Source organism: Brienomyrus brachyistius, chromosome 17 (assembly GCF_023856365.1).
Source record: "Brienomyrus brachyistius isolate T26 chromosome 17, BBRACH_0.4, whole genome shotgun sequence".
In the NCBI taxonomy this organism is placed as follows: Eukaryota; Metazoa; Chordata; class Actinopteri; order Osteoglossiformes; family Mormyridae; genus Brienomyrus; species Brienomyrus brachyistius.
The window spans coordinates 4182290-4200271 of record NC_064549.1 but is presented as its reverse complement, the minus strand read 5'-3'; the positions used below and the strand labels follow the sequence as shown (position 1 = coordinate 4200271).

Here is a 17982-nt window from a genome sequence, read left to right as displayed (position 1 = left end):
AGCTGTTGTACTGTATGATGGTGGATGGTGATGTATGACCATATATGATGGTGCATGACCATGTATGGTGATGTTTGATCGTGTAGCTGTTGTATGATGGTGGATGGTGATGTATGACCATATATAACCATGTATGACGGTGCATGATGCAGGTCAGAGGTTGTCAGCCCTGGTCTTGGCCAGTGGTGGAAAAAGTACTCAATTTTCATACTTGCGTGAAAATACAGCCAAAATATAACTGAAATAAGTCATCCAGTAAAATACTACTTAAATAAAAGTAAAAAAAAACACCTGGTTTTAAAAGTAATTAAGTAAAAAGTACTCTACATTCAAATGTATTAAAACCAGGCTATCCTTTTAAATTCACCGAAGAGCGATTTGAATACAGCATTGCCGCACAATGCAAAATAATGACAGCTGAGTTGCATATTTTCTTTTTATTCCGAAAAAGTGGTGAAACTTGACAGGCTTACTGGCATGGATGAGTGGAATGACTTTTTATTGTGTAGAAAATGAAAGATCAATGGTGCAGATTTAATAATGAATTATAAACATTTTGTGGGCAGGTACTTTTAGGCCTCTTATAAATGGTGAATGAGATGTGGCCAAGACCCTCAGCCTCCACTATGGCAAATGGCGGTGAAATCATCACCATTATTGTAATAGTTGTGTCTTTAGCGCTCATGCTGCTCACGTTTAATATTGATAAAGTTTAAACATTGGCAATATCGAAATGTAAACCGATATATTGTGCATCTCTGCATAGTTCGTTCCATCTTCTCAGGACAATATGTAATGCAAAGTGATAACAACAAAGAAATAAATGTCCTGCTGTAGAATCACAAGAAGATGATTGATTCAGATTTCATCTAGAATTGTGCCACCCCATGTCAGATTCGCTGCATGAAATATTATCATCAATTATTTATTTGTTTGTTTATTTATTGTGTAAGTGAAGAATGCATCAGAGTAAAAAGCAGTTATTTAGCTCAGAAATATGTCTAAGTGGAAAATTAGTTGCAACAGTTTAAAATAGTCAAGTAGAGTTCAAATCCAGAAAAAAACATTAAGTACAAAAAAAAGTGCAGTAAGGAAGTATTTGTGCCTGGACACTTAACACCTCTGATGCCCCCCCGCGGCGTGAATGGGATTTAAGCCCTGTTAGCTGTGGGGTAATATCTACATGTTGTGTTTGGGGTTAACCCTCTCGGGTCTAGGGGTAGGGAACACACTTTCACTGACTGGGGCATGATCACACATTTCATTCAATATCATAAACTTAATTCATCCATTTTCCAAACCGCTTATCCTATTGGGTTGTGGGGGGTCCGGAGCCTATCCCGGAAGCAATGGGCATGAGGCAGGGAACAACCCAGGATGGGGGGCCAGCCCATCGCAGGGCGCACTCACACACCATTCACTCACACACGCACTCCTACGGGCAATTTAGCAAGTCCAATTAGCCTCAGCATGTTTTTCGACTGTGGGGGGGAAACCGGAGTACCCGGAGGAAACCCCATGACGACATGGGGAGAACATGCAAACTCCACACACATGTGACCCAGGCGGAGACTCGAACCCGGGTCCCAGAGGTGTGAGGCAACAGTGTTAACCACTGCACCACCATGCCACCCCTAACTAAATTCATGGCAAATAAATTATTTCTTATGTATTTGTTTTGGCATTAAACTCATCTTAATTGTAGTGTACTTTGATGTCAAACTACAAACTTCACAAAAAAGTGACATAATTACAAAGTATAGACATTGCAAAATGCAGGTTGGAACACTTGCAGAAACATTATATAAGTAAGCAATGGTGGCAGTTTGTTTTGATCCCAGATATCTGATCACCAAAGTCTTGGCTACATGAAGATGACTAAATGGTGCAGTTGCAACATACACCTGGCCACACACCCCCCCTTTATGGAGCTGATGGGGATGTATCTGGATCGCATTTCACCGTTGTGCTGTTCATCAAATTACCATGCGAATACGATTTGAATACACGGTAATGCGGCTATTTATAATGCGAATAACGATCTTCAGGTGAGGGTGACACTACACACACCCGCTGCAGGTTAAACAAAGTAAGGTGACATGGTTTAATTTTTTGCTGATTTAACTGAATTTTAAAAACTGTGATACTTCAGACAATTGACATTTTGAAAAGAAGACAGAGTATGGATCTAGTCAGCGTTTTTTTTTTTTTTTGCGAATACTTGTCATTTTCCCCCCGGTCTTAAGATTTGGTTCAGGACTGTATATGAATTCTCAGTTAATTACAAAAATAAAAACAATGTCTATCTCTTAAATGCAGAAGTTTAGTAGAATCTTGGAGACTGTGTCGCAGCAGCATGTGCCATGTCTGCACTGGTGCCGTGTCTGCACTGGTGCCGTGTCTGCACTGGTGCCGTGTCTGCACTGGTGTTGTCGGCATTGGTGAGCTTCATCAGTAAACATCAGATAAGCCTCCTTCTGGTTTGCTTTCAGAGCCCGAATCCTGCGCTGACCTTTTGTGTGAAGACACACGACCGGCTGTACTACATGGTGGCTCCATCCTCGGAGGCCATGCGCATCTGGATGGACGTCATAGTAACGGGCGCTGAAGGGTACACACAGTTCATGACCTGAGAGCACCTCAGACTTTGAGGCTGCAACAGGTCGCAGACTCAGTATGGACTCTGCAGGAGACCTGCTTTTCCAAGGGTCTGAAACCCCATTTTAGGAAAAACCTTATTTCTATTTTGTTCGTAACACTTCTGTAATTTTAAAAAAAAAAGTGTCAATTTTTGCCTGGGTGAAAAAAAGTGAGTTCAAATGAAATTAAAAAGTAAAAAAGTAAAAAGTAAAACAGTTGCCTTAACTGTCACGCAACACAAAACCGCAACAACAAAACATTCCTTAATGAAAAACAACATAATCCACCAAATATGATATGAACTCAGGGATCATCTCCGTTGCCTTAAAGAATGGTACAAGTTCTAAGCAATAAATGGGATTTTGCTGTCTGAGAATGTTACCAGTGAGCAGGTTTAAGTATGCAAGCAGATCCAGATGTAATGCAGTCCTTGGGCCAAAAGTTGAACTTTGACCCTTTTCTTGATGCTGAAGCAGCATTGCATTTCTGGCAGTCTATAGGAATTTATATACCAGGTGTATGAGAATGGTACTTGGCAGTGCTGTAGCTATGCAATTCATGCTTGTATATGGTAGTTTGTACCTTTCATGTCATGATGATTGCTCCAAGTATTTGACTAAAGCTTGCGTAAAGTCTGCTGGGATAGTAGTATTTTTTACATGTATATGAGGTTCTTTTATAATCATGTTTGTTGACTTTGAGCAGATTTGTGTGGCCCTTGTTAAGGCGAACTGGATGTTTGAATGTGAAGCTACATGCTTTGCAGGAGAAGATCAGCTGGGGCCGTCTGAAGCTCATGCTTAGGAAAACATTATACATATATGCAATATAAATCTGTCTTAGCTTTTAAATTTGAATTTAGTACCAACACTGTCTGGGCACAGTTTTAAATGTTGTATCATCTGAACTCCTCTCCACTAGCTTGTGCACACAAGTGAAATTGCTTTGTTACTTTATTACACTGAATTACCAATTCACATGCCTCTGTCCACAGTGAAAACACAAAGGGAACGTTGGTTAATCTGCTAAATTAATATGAATAATATCAACTGCCAGAATGTTAAATGGTTTCCCTGAAACACCTACGTCTGTCGGGGTAGAATATTGGCTGCTAAAACGATATCATTTAGTTAACTGTGTTTAAGTACGAAGTCTTGAGGACCATTCAAAAGATGTTTTTTTTTTTTTTTAAATTGAGAATGTAGTAGCATTAAAATCAATAAAATAAATCTCTGGTGTGTTAGTATCTATGTTAGCATATACACTGAGGGGCGACCCAGGGAAAGTGCTGGAAACATCTGCACAGCTGATCAGCTTGCTTGCTTGATCATGCATCATGGTCAGGGGGCTGGTCCAGCTCTCCAGTCACACGGCACCGTCCGCCCTACAGCTCATTAAAGCCGTGGCCTGCAAGAAACCAAAAACCAGTCACTTTTTCCCCTTTCAGTCTCCATCCCAATTTGGGGGAAGCTGGCAGCTTAACCATCTTCTGTTCTAATCTCATTCTTATCATGAGAGGCACGGCTGAAGCCACGAACGGCGCCCTCCCGAGCTTCTCCTTGGGAAGTGGCGTGCTGTCACTCATTTTCTTCCATTCTCTGCACACGCAGTCACCACACAGCCAGATTTACATGTTTCAGTAGATCTGGGGCTGAATTTCGTTGTACCCACTCCGCAGCGGTGACAGTTCCGCTGCGTAGGGATTCCTGTGTCTGACAGTAAGGGTGAGTTCAGCTGGGATGGTGGTAGAATCACTCCCTTTGATCTTTAGGGAAAAACCAACCACACTGACGGTTGATTAGTGAAGATCATGTGTGAGAGAACAAAAAGTACTTACTGTCTGCACAAGGGGAGCTGTACTCACTCACAGCTTCATCACCTGCATATGAAGTTCAGGGTACATTAGCATTCATAGCTGCTTTTTAGACAGCGAACGAGACTCAAAGTACAGAGGAGTCTGATCAACATTAATCACAGAGTAATTACCAGCTGAAGTTTATTCTCATTTTCATTTTATAACTGAAGGTGTTATTTCTCGTGAGTGCCGTGTTTGTAAGGTTGAAATGCGGGTTTCACTGATTCTTACTTGTCTGGTAGTAGTCGTACACCTTCACCACAGCTGGCTTTCGATTCCGTACAGGTACATCTTCGGTTATGGTCAGAGAGTACAAGTTGGACTTCATTTTCGTCAGCTGTACAGATAACATAAGGTTAACTGGTCTGTATTCTGATTCATGTTCTGATTGCTGCTGCAAATCCCAAATCTGCTTATTTATCCTGGTAATCCCAATTATTAAAAAATCTTAGGTTATTGAGAGAATAAAAGGTCATTGCATGCTGGTCATGAATTTTTTTTCCTAACAAAATGTAGCACAACCTTGGTGACCAAGAGTGGACGTCTCTAGCAGAAAACCGCCCCCGTTAGCTTTTTGGGCGAGAAGCTGAGGGGCAATGGGGACAGTTACATCAGTAGGCAGAAGGCCTGTTTCCTAATCGGGCTGAAATGGGGAGCTGAATGTCTGACAGCCTTATCATTACAAGGCTTGACGTGTCACCCGAATTACACCGTTCCTTTTGTTATCCTCAGATATTTCTGTTTTCCATAACCTAACAATTTCCTGTCCAAATACTAACTCATACCCAGCAGCACTTAGCTGCAGATGTTTGTGACAGAGCAGTCTGGCTGACGGCAGCATTTTTCAGTGCTTATTTTCAGTGGTACTCGTTACACAGCAGCACAGCCTTAGAGTAACACAGTACCACCACCTTATTCTAGTTTTACCTCATCCACGTAGAGGAAAATATGCCCATCATCCTCTTCTACCCGCTTTACATTGGGCTGACTTAGCATCTGCAAATGAACAACGTTCCTGGTCAACCTTTGATCATTAATCCAAAGACCAGGTAACGTTAACAATCTGTGAGAATATTGCTCCTCCTATTCGTCTGCATAATGCTACTCACAGCTTCACGGGAAGGTTTGTCCAGTGAATATCCAGACAGGAGCTTCACCTTTATAATCACCATGTTAGTTTCATCCCGTTTCCCATTGTATCTGTCACAGAAGAATGGTACTGGTCAAGAGTTTGGACAATCAAGCCATGTGAGAGTGATAGTGTCACATCACATGACCCGGTCGTCTGACCTAAAGACAGCAGAAATGGTTCTGGAGGAGTCTGGCCAGAGAATGAAGGAAAAGCAGCCAGTGGGAGCTCAGAATATATGTGGGACCTCCTGCAGGACAAGCATCCCAGGAGGCCACCTCATGAAAGCAGTATACAAACAAATTTATTTTTGTATAGCGTGTTATCACAAAATTACATTGTCTCAAAGTGCTTTACAGCATCCACACCGAAAGCCCCCAGTGAGTAAGCCATAGGCAACAGTGGCAAGGAAAAACTCCCTAGAAGGAAGAAACCTTGGGAAGGACCAGACTCAAAGGGGGAGCCCATCCTCCAGGGGCCGGCAGGGAGAGTCAAATAGGAGAGATGGTTAAGTGCCAAGTCACACTGTCCAAATCATAAGATTTGAGAAGTTGTTTCATAAATGTTATTGTAGTTAGTGAGGCAATGGAACGTCTGATTCTGTACTTTGGAGCTGTGGTCGGCGGGAGGCTATACTGGATGTCAAACGTTAACAATTAATGATCTGAGAGCAGAGGACTCTGTGGCATAATAGACACATGTTCTACCAGGATGCCATGACTAATGATCAAATCAAGGGTATGGTTACAGACATGAGTAGGCCCGACTACATTCTGACATACACCTACAGAGTCAAGAATAGCTGCAAACGCTATTTTTAAAGGATCATTATCCTTCTCCATATGAATGTTAAAATCACCCACAATAACGGCTTTGTCAGTACTGACCACCAGGTTTGTTAAAAAATCAGCAAATTCCTTAAGAAAATCACTGTACGGCCCAGGCGGTCTATACACAATAACCATGGTGATTTGGGGTGAAGAACTAGAAAGAGATGAGCCAGCAAGGCTAAGAACAAGAGTTTCAAATGTGCTGAAACTCACACCACATTTCTCAGACACTCTTAGGTTGGACTGAAAAATTGCAGCAACACCACCACCTTTGCGATTTGGTCGAGGGTTATGCTTCTAACTGTATTCCGCTGGAGTAGATTGATTTTGTGCCATGAATTCATCTGGTTGAAGCCAAGTATAGAGGAAACAGTAGGGTCAGCCAGTCCCTGGAGCTATTGGGGTTAAGGGCCTTGCTTATGGCCCAATAGTGACATCACTCTGCTGACCCAGGGATTTGACCCGGTAACCTTCCGAGTCACAACTCACAGAACTCCCCCACCCCCCAAATTTTTTATTTTATTTTTTTGTTAATTTTTTTTTTTTAATTTTTTTTGGGTAAGCAGATAATTCAGTATCTGTTATTTTATAGTTTTTATATTATTTGAATTGCACAAATAAATTGTTCATGGGTAGTTTGTGTCCAAAATTTTGATTAGTACTATATGTAAAAAAGGAACAAAACTCAAACTCACTACAAAATATTAAAGGATTGCCAAGCCTACCGAAAAGCCAAGCAATTATATTGTTTTGGCATTTAATTAACCTTAAAAGTCAATTTGCTTTTCTATTAATTATTCAGTACTATTGTTATACAACGGTCATTTCTAACACTACCACTATTTATCCGCTGCTGCTACATTTCCAGCCAACATAAGAGGAAGCGTCAGAGTACATTTTCGTTTCGGATGGTGGCATGAAAGCAGATCCGGCACTAAGCTCACCTCACTCCCACAGACACTGTCAAGGGCTTCCTTGAGCTGTCGCACAGCCCATCTGCCTTGGCAGTGATGCTGAAAGCTGTGAAGTCAGCAGGAGCAGGGATGTGGTAATGCAGAGCAATCTGGGCGAGAAAATAACAGGCCGACATGCGCGTGTTTTGTTAGAAGACAGAAGACACAGGAGCAGGGGAGTTCATCATCTTAATGAATTACCAAAGGGTTATGCCTGTAATTTGATTTTTTTCAGCTAATCAGAAATCCAGCATGAACAAAATACAAAGGCTGAAAGGCTGGAGTTACTTGAAGGGCTATGGGCACAGCATGAGCCCAGTGAGGCTACGGACGGGCAGCAACCTGCACAAACGTGCAGCCTCGGCCTGTCGCTTTGATGCTGTATTCCCCCGGGACTTCTGTCAGTCGGTCCTCCTGGTACAGCAACCTGTTGTGCTGATTCACTACAAACTCCCGCTTGTATCCACCGGCCGATGACACAACCACTGTACTTTCACCCTCCGGGCTGAAGGTAGTGGCGCTGTACAGTGACAGAGCCTGCAGGGCCACCACTGTGTCCTGGGGGGTGCAGTGTGTGAGACAGATCAGATCGACAAGCTCCACAAAGAAGGGACATTAATAATGTGAATACAGAGCAAAGGTGCTGAGAGAGGAAGAGAATGGCATGCGACAGCTTGGAGCGTTTCGGCACCTGTGTGGAGGAGAAGCCGCCGTATGGGTTCTGCTGCAGGCTCAGCCAGCGCACGATGCCGGACATGTAGGACAGGCCAAAGTCAGGAAGCATGGGGCCAGACAGCAGCGCCAGCAGCACATAGGAGGTCATTTCCACTGCCAGGGAGTCTGTCTTTGTCCCTGACGTACCAGGCAGTTCCCAATGACCTAGTGACATGAACCACCCAGTCACATGAACCAGTTAGTGACAATGACCAGCTACTGACATGAACCAGCTAGTGAAATGAACCACCCAGTAACATGGACTAACTAGTGAAAATGACCACCTAGTGACATGAACCAACTAGTAACATGAACCACCCATTGACGTGAGCCAACTAGTAACATGAACCACCCAGTGACAATGACCAGCTAGTGACATGAAGTTGGATTTTTATTACGAGTGAACTATCCCGCTGCTGCTTCTGGTAGGAACTGCAGTGAGAAGGTACCTGTGTTCTTTGCCTTCTTGGCTAGATAGCTAATGAACTTGCTCCTCATCTCATGGTCCCCAGCCAGCGTGAAGGTGTATGAGAGCAGGGCAGTGAGGTAGAGGTTCTCCAGCTGGCCAGAGGCGTTTCTCAGACAAGACAAGCTCTTCTCCAGCACTGCATTCTGTCCCAGGGAAGCAGAGACTCAGCTGATGTATGCTTCTACCCAGGTTAGCAGTGTGTACAGGGCTGTGACCCGATTAACCACTTTCAATGAAAGGTCCAAACGGTGCCCTCAAGCTGTCTGGGGGTCCAGCCATATTTGGGCAGGTCTCTTTCCATTTGGGCCTCAATATATTTGTCTGGTTACACTTCCAGAGAAATTATGTCATCAGGAATCTGGAGGAATTGAACTGCATTTATCTGGTCAAGCAGGGCAGTGCAGACTTTTCAAGGATCATGTTATCTTCAGTCTGAATGCTAAGGAACTGGAATCTATACGATACATGTATATACTGTATATTTCAAACTGAAGCTATATAATACATGTATATATCGTATATTTCAGACAAACTGAAGCTATATAATACATGTATATACCGTATATTTCAAACTGAAGCTATATAATACATGTATATACCGTATATTTCAGACAAACTGAAGCTATATAATACATGTATATACCGTATATTTCAGACAAACTGAAGCTATATAATACATGTATATACTGTATATTTCAGACAAACTGAAGCTATATAATACATATAATGTTTGAGTAATGTGCAGCCTCGCATGCAGCTCTCCTAGCGGAGCCTCAGTATAGTCTCTGCATTGTAATAATGTTTGGGTAATGTGCAGCCTCGCATGCAGCACTCATAGTGGAGCCTCTGTATAGTCTCTGCATTGTAATAATGTTTGCGTAATGTGCAGCCTCGCATGCAGCTCTCGTAGCGGAGACTCAGTATAGTCTCTGTATTGTAATAATGTTTGAGTAATGTGCAGCCTCGCATGCAGCTCTCGTAGCGGAGCGTCAGTATAGTCTCTGCATTGTAATAATGTTTGAGTAATGTGCAGCCTCGCATGCAACTCTCGTAGCGGAGCCTCAGTATAGTCTCTGCATTGTAATAATGTTTGGGTAATGTGCAGCCTCGCATGCAGCTCTCCTAGTGGAGCCTCTGTATAGTCTCTGCATTGTAATAATGTTTGGGTAATGTGCAGCCTCGCATGCAGCTCTCGTACTGGAGCCTCAGTATAGTCTCTGCATTGTAATAATGTTTGGGTAATGTGCAGCCTCGCATGCAGCTCTCGTACTGGAGCCTCAGTATAGTCTCTGCATTGTAATAATGTTTGGGTAATGTGCAGCCTCGCATGCAGCTCTCCTAGCGGAGCCTCAGTATAGTCTCTGCATTGTAATAATGTTTGGGTAATGTGTAGCCTCGCATGCAGCACTCCTAGTGGAGCCTCTGTATAGTCTCTGCATTGTAATAATGTTTGAGTAATGTGCAGCCTCGCATGCAGCTCTCGTAGCAGAGCCTCAGTATAGTCTCTGCATTGTAATAATGTTTGAGTAATGTGCAGCCTCGCATGCAGCACTCCTAGTGGAGCCTCTGTATAGTCTCTGCATTGTAATAATGTTTGAGTAATGTGCAGCCTCGCATGCAGCTCTCGTAGCAGAGCCTCAGTATAGTCTCTGCATTGTAATAATGTTTGGGTAATGTGCAGCCTCGCATGCAGCTCTCCTAGTGGAGCCTCTGTATAGTCTCTGCATTGTAATAATGTTTGGGTAATGTGCAGCCTCGCATGCAGCTCTCGTACTGGAGCCTCAGTATAGTCTCTGCATTGTAATAATGTTTGGGTAATGTGCAGCCTCGCATGCAGCTCTCGTACTGGAGCCTCAGTATAGTCTCTGCATTGTAATAATGTTTGGGTAATGTGCAGCCTCGCATGCAGCTCTCCTAGCGGAGCCTCAGTATAGTCTCTGCATTGTAATAATGTTTGGGTAATGTGTAGCCTCGCATGCAGCACTCCTAGTGGAGCCTCTGTATAGTCTCTGCATTGTAATAATGTTTGAGTAATGTGCAGCCTTGCATGCAGCTCTCGTAGCAGAGCCTCAGTATAGTCTCTGCATTGTAATAATGTTTGAGTAATGTGCAGCCTCGCATGCAGCACTCCTAGTGGAGCCTCTGTATAGTCTCTGCATTGTAATAATGTTTGAGTAATGTGCAGCCTCGCATGCAGCTCTCGTAGCAGAGCCTCAGTATAGTCTCTGCATTGTAATAATGTTTGGGTAATGTGCAGCCTCGCATGCAGCTCTCCTAGTGGAGCCTCTGTATAGTCTCTGCATTGTAATAATGTTTGGGTAATGTGCAGCCTCGCATGCAGCTCTCGTACTGGAGCCTCAGTATAGTCTCTGCATTGTAATAATGTTTGGGTAATGTGCAGCCTCGCATGCAGCTCTCGTACTGGAGCCTCAGTATAGTCTCTGCATTGTAATAATGTTTGGGTAATGTGCAGACTCGTCATCTAAGGCCAGCCCCATAGAAAAACATCACAATCACCGTATGCAATGTCACATGCACGTGAAGTAAAGACCAGCCTTTATGTTAAAATTGTTTCAATTTATTTATTTCCCTCATTAGTCTATACTCAACACCACATGACAAACCAAAAGCAGAAATTTAGGAACTTGTTAAAAATAAAAAATTGAAACATCACATTGAAAGAAGTGTTCAGTCCTTTGCTGTGAAGCTTGAAATTTAGCCCAGGTGCATTCAATTTCAACTGATTATTTCTGAGATGTTTTTAACATTTTTTTAGATACTACCTATGGTTAATTTAATCGATTGGACATGTGACATCATGTGAGGCTTTTATGTGGTCACTAAAAGCTTCAATATAAAAGATAAAAGCCCACTTGCAGTTTGCTTAAAGCTGCCAAAAGGACTCTCAGACTATGAGCATCAGGATTCTCGGGTCTGATGAAACCAAGATTGAAGTGTTTGAAATTTCGATTCTTATTTTGCTTTGTCATTATTGAGTATTGATTGTAAATTGATCCTACAACATAACAAAATTTGAAAAACGTGAACATGAATACTTTATGTATCCCCAGTATAACTGGCAGAGCGGCAGACTGGCCAGGCTACTGTGCTTTCTCTTCACATTCACTGGCCAGGCTACTGTGCTTACTGTTCACATTCACTGGACAGGCTACTGTGCTTTCTGTTCACATTCACTGGCCAGGCTACTGTGCTTACTGTTCACATTCACTGGACAGGCTACTGTGCTTTCTGTTCGCATTCACTGGCCAGGCTACTGTGCTTACTGTTCGCATACACTGGCCAGGTTACTGTGCTTTCTGTTCACATTCACTGACCAGGCTACTGTGCTTACTGTTCACATTCACTGGACAGGCTACTGTGCTTTCTGTTCGCATTCACTGGCCAGGCTACTGTGCTTTCTCTTCACATTCACTGGCCAGGCTACTGTGCTTACTGTTCACATTCACTGGACAGGCTACTGTGCTTTCTGTTCGCATTCACTGGCCAGGCTACTGTGCTTACTGTTCACATTCACTGGACAGGCTACTGTGCTTTCTGTTCGCATTCACTGGCCAGGCTACTGTGCTTACTGTTCGCATACACTGGCCAGGTTACTGTGCTTTCTGTTCACATTCACTGACCAGGCTACTGTGCTTACTGTTCACATTCACTGGACAGGCTACTGTGCTTTCTGTTCGCATTCACTGGCCAGGCTACTGTGCTTTCTCTTCACATTCACTGGCCAGGCTACTGTGCTTACTGTTCACATTCACTGGACAGGCTACTGTGCTTTCTGTTCACATTCACTGGCCAGGCTACTGTGCTTACTGTTCGCATACACTGGCCAGGTTACTGTGCTTTCTGTTCGCATACACTGGCCAGGTTACTGTGCTTTCTGTTCGCATACACTGGCCAGGCTACTGTGCTTTCTGTTCGCATTCACTGGCCAGGCTACTGTGCTTTCTGTTCGCATTCACTGGCCAGGCTACTGTGCTTTCTGTTCGCATTCACTGGCCAGGCTACTGTGCTTACTGTTCGCATACACTGGACAGGCTACTGTGCTTTCTGTTCGCATTCACTGGCCAGGCTACTGTGCTTTCTCTTCACATTCACTGGACAGGCTACTGTGCTTTCTGTTCACATTCTATTCACTTTCTGTTCACATTCACAAGTGCTTCATATTCACATTTTTATATAGCCAGCTGTGAACAGTCATGCTCACCTAGGGCGCCCCTGGGGCAAATAAATGATTCTACACCTTTTCTCAGAGTGAAGTTTACTCATCTTAACCATTTTTACCTTTACTTTCATAGAACTGCCCCCAAATAATCTATAGTGAGTGTGTGAGTCAGTTATGTTTAATAACACACAGATGCTGTCCCACAGTTCATCATCACATTATTCAGGAACATGTTCCAATAAGCCTGAGAACCAGAATGAAGCTGTAATACTTGTTTGTGTCTATTTTTAACCGTATGTCCATCTTTTTATGATTTACAACCTACCCAATATTTCTTGTTAAATATTTTGCTTAAAAAGTGTGCTTAAAGTACCTATATTCCACACAAATGCAATTTCGTTTGACATTTTGTTGTGCAACTCAATAAAATGAGGGCAATTTTAAGCATGGCTTAAATGTCCAGATACTTTTTGGGGGCTGTATGCTCCGTCGACAATCACAAAACCAATAAAGCAATACTGAGGGTATTAGACCACTCACAGAGGTGTTTCTGTCTATCTCAAGAAGAGCAGCAGTGATGTAGGCAGTCAGAGACACTTCATCGCTGACTCCGCCCTGAAACAGAGTTTATTAAGCTGTGTGCAGGAAGTCACGGTATACATACTACATACATTCCTGAACTGCAGACGTCTGCAGATAATGCTGAACCATTAAGCGTAATATTCAAGCAAATCAAGAGCGAAGTACTGATACGACAGAAGCAGAAGGATGGCTAGATGGCGTTTTACCTTCATAATGTGTGAAATAGGATGGCTAGATGGCATTTTACCTTCATAATGTGTGAAATAGGATGGCTAGATGGCGTTTTACCTTCATAATGTGTGAAATAGGATGGCTAGATGGCGTTTTACCTTCATAATGTGTGAAATAGGATGGCTAGATGGCATTTTACCTTCATAATGTGTGAAATAGGATGGCTAGATGGCGTTTTACCTTCATAATGTGTGAAATAGGATGGCTAGATGGCGTTTTACCTTCATAATGTGTGAAATAGGATGGCTAGATGGCGTTTTACCTTCATAATGTGTGAAATAGGATGGCTAGATGGCGTTTTACCTTCATTCCGTTGTTGAAGAGCTTCCCCACTGACCTAAAGCAGCCATTCTTGTTCTGTTGCCTGTGTAGCCACAGCTTGGCATCGCCAATGTGTCTCGGGTCCACAAAGATGTACGGACTTGCGCCTCCGAAGGACTTCAGTACGAACGCGGTGAGCCTGGGTGAATCACAGAAGATCCATTTCCTGATGGATGTGGATGTCAAGTCATAAACTACCTAGGTTATTTCTATAGCATATTTTTAAACAACCAAAGCCTGACAAAGTGCATTACGCAGAATCAGTAACACATGCAACAGTAATAACTTTTTCCAGTGGTCATGTGGTAAAGAATCCACAGCACAATATTTTGTTTCACTTATTTCTCAATATATGGGTGTGTATCCATGAATAAAATATATATTTTTGAGACAATACTTATTTTTGCTCTTGGTTCTTCTCTGTTTCTCATTAATGAAGGGCTTCTTCCTTGCTTTATGGGACTTCAGTCCTGCTTCTAGGAGCCTGACACGCACTGTCCTAGCAGTGCACCTCACACCTACACTTAATGTTTCCCACTCCTTTTGAAGGTCACTTGATGTCATTCTCCGATTCATGAGAAACTGTTGGAAGTTAACAGTGATTCTGGCATTAAAAAGTCGCTTCTGTCCTTTACTTGGCTGGTTTTCGGTCATTCCCAGTGTCTCCTGCTTCACCTTATTCTACTGTCTTAGAAATTCTGAGCCTGGAAGCAACCTGCCGTGTAGCCCTCTGCCAGAAGAACCAGGATTAAACCAGGATTGAAAAATGCTTAATAAAAAAATGGAGTGGTCTTTTAATTTTTTTCCAGAGCTGTATATAGTCAGACACTGTACAGATTAACCATAATCCACTGGGCCAAGAGGAATTTGATTCACTTTAAAGAATAATTGAGTTTGTTGCTCATTGTCATAGCTGGCCAAGCAGAAAGCGGTCAAATTTTTAAAAAAGTCACAATTTAAACCAAATTTCTTTTACTGGGCAGAATATATTTCTCATAATATCAATTCTGCAAAAATTGGCTCTTGGCAAGAATTACTGGAACTTAATGCTATTGTATTTCTGTAATACTGGCATGGTTCTGCTCGAGGCTTTGGGTAGCGACACTCACCAGGTGTTGCCAGACTGGTCGTGCTTTCCAAATGCACTGTAAGATCCATCATTGTGCTTGTAATTTAGCTCCCTCTGGTACCCTGCAGAACAGAAAAGGTAAACTGGGACCATCTAGCGAGGCTCCAGTCACTGCTTACAGTACTGTGCGATAGTGCTCAATGAGATATTGATTAGCCAGTTGTGGCGCTAGTGGTCGAGTCAACAGACACACTGGTGTATTGGATGGTCACTGCAAATACTGTTGTGACTTGAAATGGTGGTTTTGAAGTGGCTAAGCTGACATGCTTTCCCAGACATCATTTTATCGTTTTACACCAAAATGAAGTTCAATTATACGGGATTCCCTTTGACTACCTGAGACTTTTGCACAGTACAATACCACGCTGTGTCACAAACTGCAGGTTCAATCAGTAAAAAATAAAAAAAGACTTCAAACTGCCTGGTATTTTTCTAGCTGAGTCCAAAAGTTCTGAGATTTGCTCTGAAAACAAGAGTTTGACCACAATGGAAACTTTTAGCCCAGATTCCTATGGTCTCCACACTCACCAGTCTTTAAGAAGCAGATGGCCTTTTCCTGGATCGCTTTGGTCAGCTGCTTGGTACTCTCCAGATATCTTAGGATGTAGATGTTGGGAGCAAAGAGCACCATATTTTGCTCCCCACAGCCATAAGGCATGGCTAGCAGGCGGTCGAGGTTCTGCATGGCCCGGCCCATCAAGTCACCTGGCCAAAGCATACAGCTGCTTACAACCTGGTCATCTCATCAAGAGCCAATCAGGAACCAGTACCTGACACAATGATCCAGCTGTGAAGGGGTGCCATGTTGGTTGATAACAGAAATCGACATCTGGCACTCAGAAAAGCATGGTTAAGAAACTAGAAGTTAATTTTGTTAAATAAAAATGATTAACATAAAGAATCTCACCCAACACAGAAAGGAAGGCCTTGACAGAGCCCTCGACATGCACTTCTGGAAGTTTCACAGACACATCTTTCTCCACTGGACCATCTGGAAGAGCGAGAACAGAGATAAAAAACTGTCTTAACCAAAAGACAGTGAAGTGACATGATAACGGCCTGAAGCCCAATCTGTTCTGTGCTCATCAGGGGCCCTCACCAGCAAGGCACAGCAGTGCATTATGGGTAATGGTATCTTTCGTTCCCTCTGCCTGAAGAAAGAGGAAAGCTGTCATGCTAAATTCCCCATCAGATGACAAAAAACGGAAAAGGTTTGTTTATATTATAAATAAGTTAATTATTAAGACTAGAAGTAAGATGAGGACAAGACATGTTCTCATTTGTCAATGAAGGATATTCTCTATAACCACTTATCATATTCAGGGTCACAGGGAACAAGGCAGGGAACGACCCAGGATGGGGTGCCAACCCATCGCAGTGCACACTCACATATGTACACCTACAGTATGGGCACAAGGCAGGGAACGACCCAGGATGGGGTGCCAACCCATCGCAGGGCACACTCACATATGTACACCTACAGTATGGGCACAAGGCAGGGAACGACCCAGGATGGGGCACCAACGCATCACACAATCACACACCATTCACCCGTGCATGCCTACGGGTTTGGGAACTCCAAATAACCTCAGCATGTTTGTGGCCTAGTCAACAGACACACTGGTGTATTGGATGGTCACTGCAAATACTGTTGTGACTTGAAATGGTGGAAACCCCACGACAACACTGGGAGAACATGCAAACTGCACACCCATGGAACCATGGCAGAGCCTCAAACCCTGGAGTCTGAGGAGTGAGGCTTCAGTGCTAACCACTGCACCATCGTGCCACCTAATGAGGGCTATTCAAGGCCTTAAAATTCTATATGGTAGCAGCGTCTGCAAAGTAAATCGTAAAGAGCAGAGGTCAGAGTCCAGGCCTGACATCACGGAAGCAGCGTGCCAACCTCCACCAGCAGCTTCCTGACGACTGTGTCTATACGCCCCCTCTCTGGCGTGGTCACCACCTCGTTCCCACAAAGCTCCTGTGTCCTCAGGGCCTCTGCACTTACCGCAATGGTCACCTCACCTGGTGGAGAGAGTCAGCGGAAGGCACGTTCACTTGTCATCCTGTTCTCTAAATAACTGTTTGGATTTCACTTTTTTAAAGTGAGTAGTCAGCCATGCTGACAGGTAGATTATCACTGAAAGCTTCCTTTATACTGGGACGTCCTATGAGCAAATGATTTGAGCAGACTGTGGTGCAGATTGCAGCAGAGTCCGCAGACAGCAGTGTGTCCTCCACATGATGGAGACAGAGACGGACAGAGACCTAGAGCAGCAGGCTTCAGGATCCACCTAAAGGTCCTGCTCTCTTCTTCACACACACAGTGCTTGTACTTGCAGCCTTCACAGGCTTGGGCCGTGAATTCAGCCGACTCCATCAGGCTCACCTGAACCTAAACGTCAAGACACACAGTTTACTATCAGCACCAGTGACAGCAGCAGGAACTACAGCCTTGTGTGCATCTCACGTGTGAATGCGAGTGAGTTGGTGCAAGAATTACTAACACTCCAAAATAAGAGTGGGAAAAGAGAGGGAGGCTCTGAACATCATATAACACAGGCTCTTTTATATTACCCGTTTATACGCTCACACACTGCCCTTCGTCTTTGCCCAGAAGTGACTGTGCTGTGCGTACTCACCATGATACATCTGGGGAGGTAGCTGAACACAGAGGCTTTGAGGGTGAACACCTCACCCCGGACGACAGAGTAAGGCAACGTCAGGCTCACGAAGAAGGGCTGGTAGGCAGTGAGCTGGGCGCTGGGGGCCAGGCCAAAGCCCACTGGGGAGGTGCAGAAAGCCCCCGCCACCCATTTGGTGATGGTGTCTGGAAGGGTGTGCGTCACATTCACGGAGCCCGAGTCTCTGTGTAGGGGGGAGAGACAGCTCTCACACAGACGCACTGGTCTGACACAGAACAGACGTGGAGGATCCGGTCAACAA

At 43.7% G+C, this 17982-nt stretch overlaps 3 protein-coding genes across 34 annotated transcripts in view; 2 read left to right on the top strand and 1 right to left on the bottom strand.

Moving 5' to 3' along the window:
* The window catches only part of LOC125712236 (pleckstrin homology-like domain family B member 1), a 40053-nt gene extending 36184 nt beyond the window's left edge, over window positions 1-3869 (top strand). For all 17 annotated transcript variants that reach the window (XM_048982073.1, XM_048982071.1, XM_048982072.1 and 14 more), the window contains one exon: window positions 2493-3869. In XM_048982073.1, the coding sequence (XP_048838030.1) occupies window positions 2493-2633 (141 nt within the window). In that variant the 3' untranslated portion in view covers window positions 2634-3869. The remainder of the gene's footprint in view (window positions 1-2492) is intronic.
* Window positions 2804-17982, bottom strand: part of LOC125712234 (alpha-2-macroglobulin) — a 31699-nt gene continuing 16520 nt past the window's right edge. For 3 of the 5 annotated variants that reach the window (XM_048982064.1, XM_048982061.1, XM_048982065.1), the window contains 17 exons: window positions 17679-17904; window positions 17305-17431; window positions 16940-17061; window positions 16133-16184; window positions 15941-16024; window positions 15562-15738; window positions 15014-15095; window positions 13887-14043; window positions 13311-13385; window positions 8571-8733; window positions 8099-8286; window positions 7750-7965; window positions 7399-7517; window positions 5605-5695; window positions 5423-5491; window positions 4727-4832; window positions 2804-4519 (listed from right to left, as the gene is read on the bottom strand). In XM_048982064.1, coding sequence (XP_048838021.1) covers window positions 4449-4519; window positions 4727-4832; window positions 5423-5491; window positions 5605-5695; window positions 7399-7517; window positions 7750-7965; window positions 8099-8286; window positions 8571-8733; window positions 13311-13385; window positions 13887-14043; window positions 15014-15095; window positions 15562-15738; window positions 15941-16024; window positions 16133-16184; window positions 16940-17061; window positions 17305-17431; window positions 17679-17904 — 2125 coding nt within the window. In that variant the 3' untranslated portion in view covers window positions 2804-4448. The remainder of the gene's footprint in view (window positions 4520-4726; window positions 4833-5422; window positions 5492-5604; window positions 5696-7398; window positions 7518-7749; window positions 7966-8098; window positions 8287-8570; window positions 8734-13310; window positions 13386-13886; window positions 14044-15013; window positions 15096-15561; window positions 15739-15940; window positions 16025-16132; window positions 16185-16939; window positions 17062-17304; window positions 17432-17678; window positions 17905-17982) is intronic. The other 2 variants (XM_048982062.1, XM_048982063.1) reach the window with 2 other exon arrangements.
* On the top strand, window positions 8727-14538 carry LOC125712288 (uncharacterized). 12 transcript variants are annotated; one of them, XM_048982197.1, is made up of 4 exons: window positions 8727-11894; window positions 12065-12200; window positions 12303-12472; window positions 12541-14538. In XM_048982197.1, exons 1-4 carry the CDS (start codon window positions 11650-11652, stop codon window positions 12917-12919), a joined length of 930 nt encoding a protein of 309 aa, XP_048838154.1. In that variant the 5' UTR covers window positions 8727-11649; the 3' UTR covers window positions 12920-14538. The 12 variants fall into 12 exon arrangements, 10 of the variants coding, with proteins under 10 accessions (XP_048838154.1, XP_048838150.1, XP_048838151.1 ...); XR_007383233.1 differs by lacking the exon at window positions 12303-12472 and having other exon boundaries at window positions 12133-12200; window positions 12473-14538; XR_007383232.1 differs by lacking the exon at window positions 12303-12472 and having other exon boundaries at window positions 8727-12200; window positions 12473-14538.

What these genes read in the sequence shown, in the direction of transcription:
- LOC125712288 (XM_048982189.1), top strand. Translation starts at nt 11,650, where the DNA reads ATGTATCCCCAGTATAACTGGCAGAGCGGCAGACTGGCCAGGCTACTG. An exon ending in TGTTCGCATACACTGGCCAG is followed by an intron (nt 12,439 to 12,506) that starts GTTACTGTGCTT and finishes TACACTGGCCAG; the next exon opens with GCTACTGTGCTTTCTGTTCG.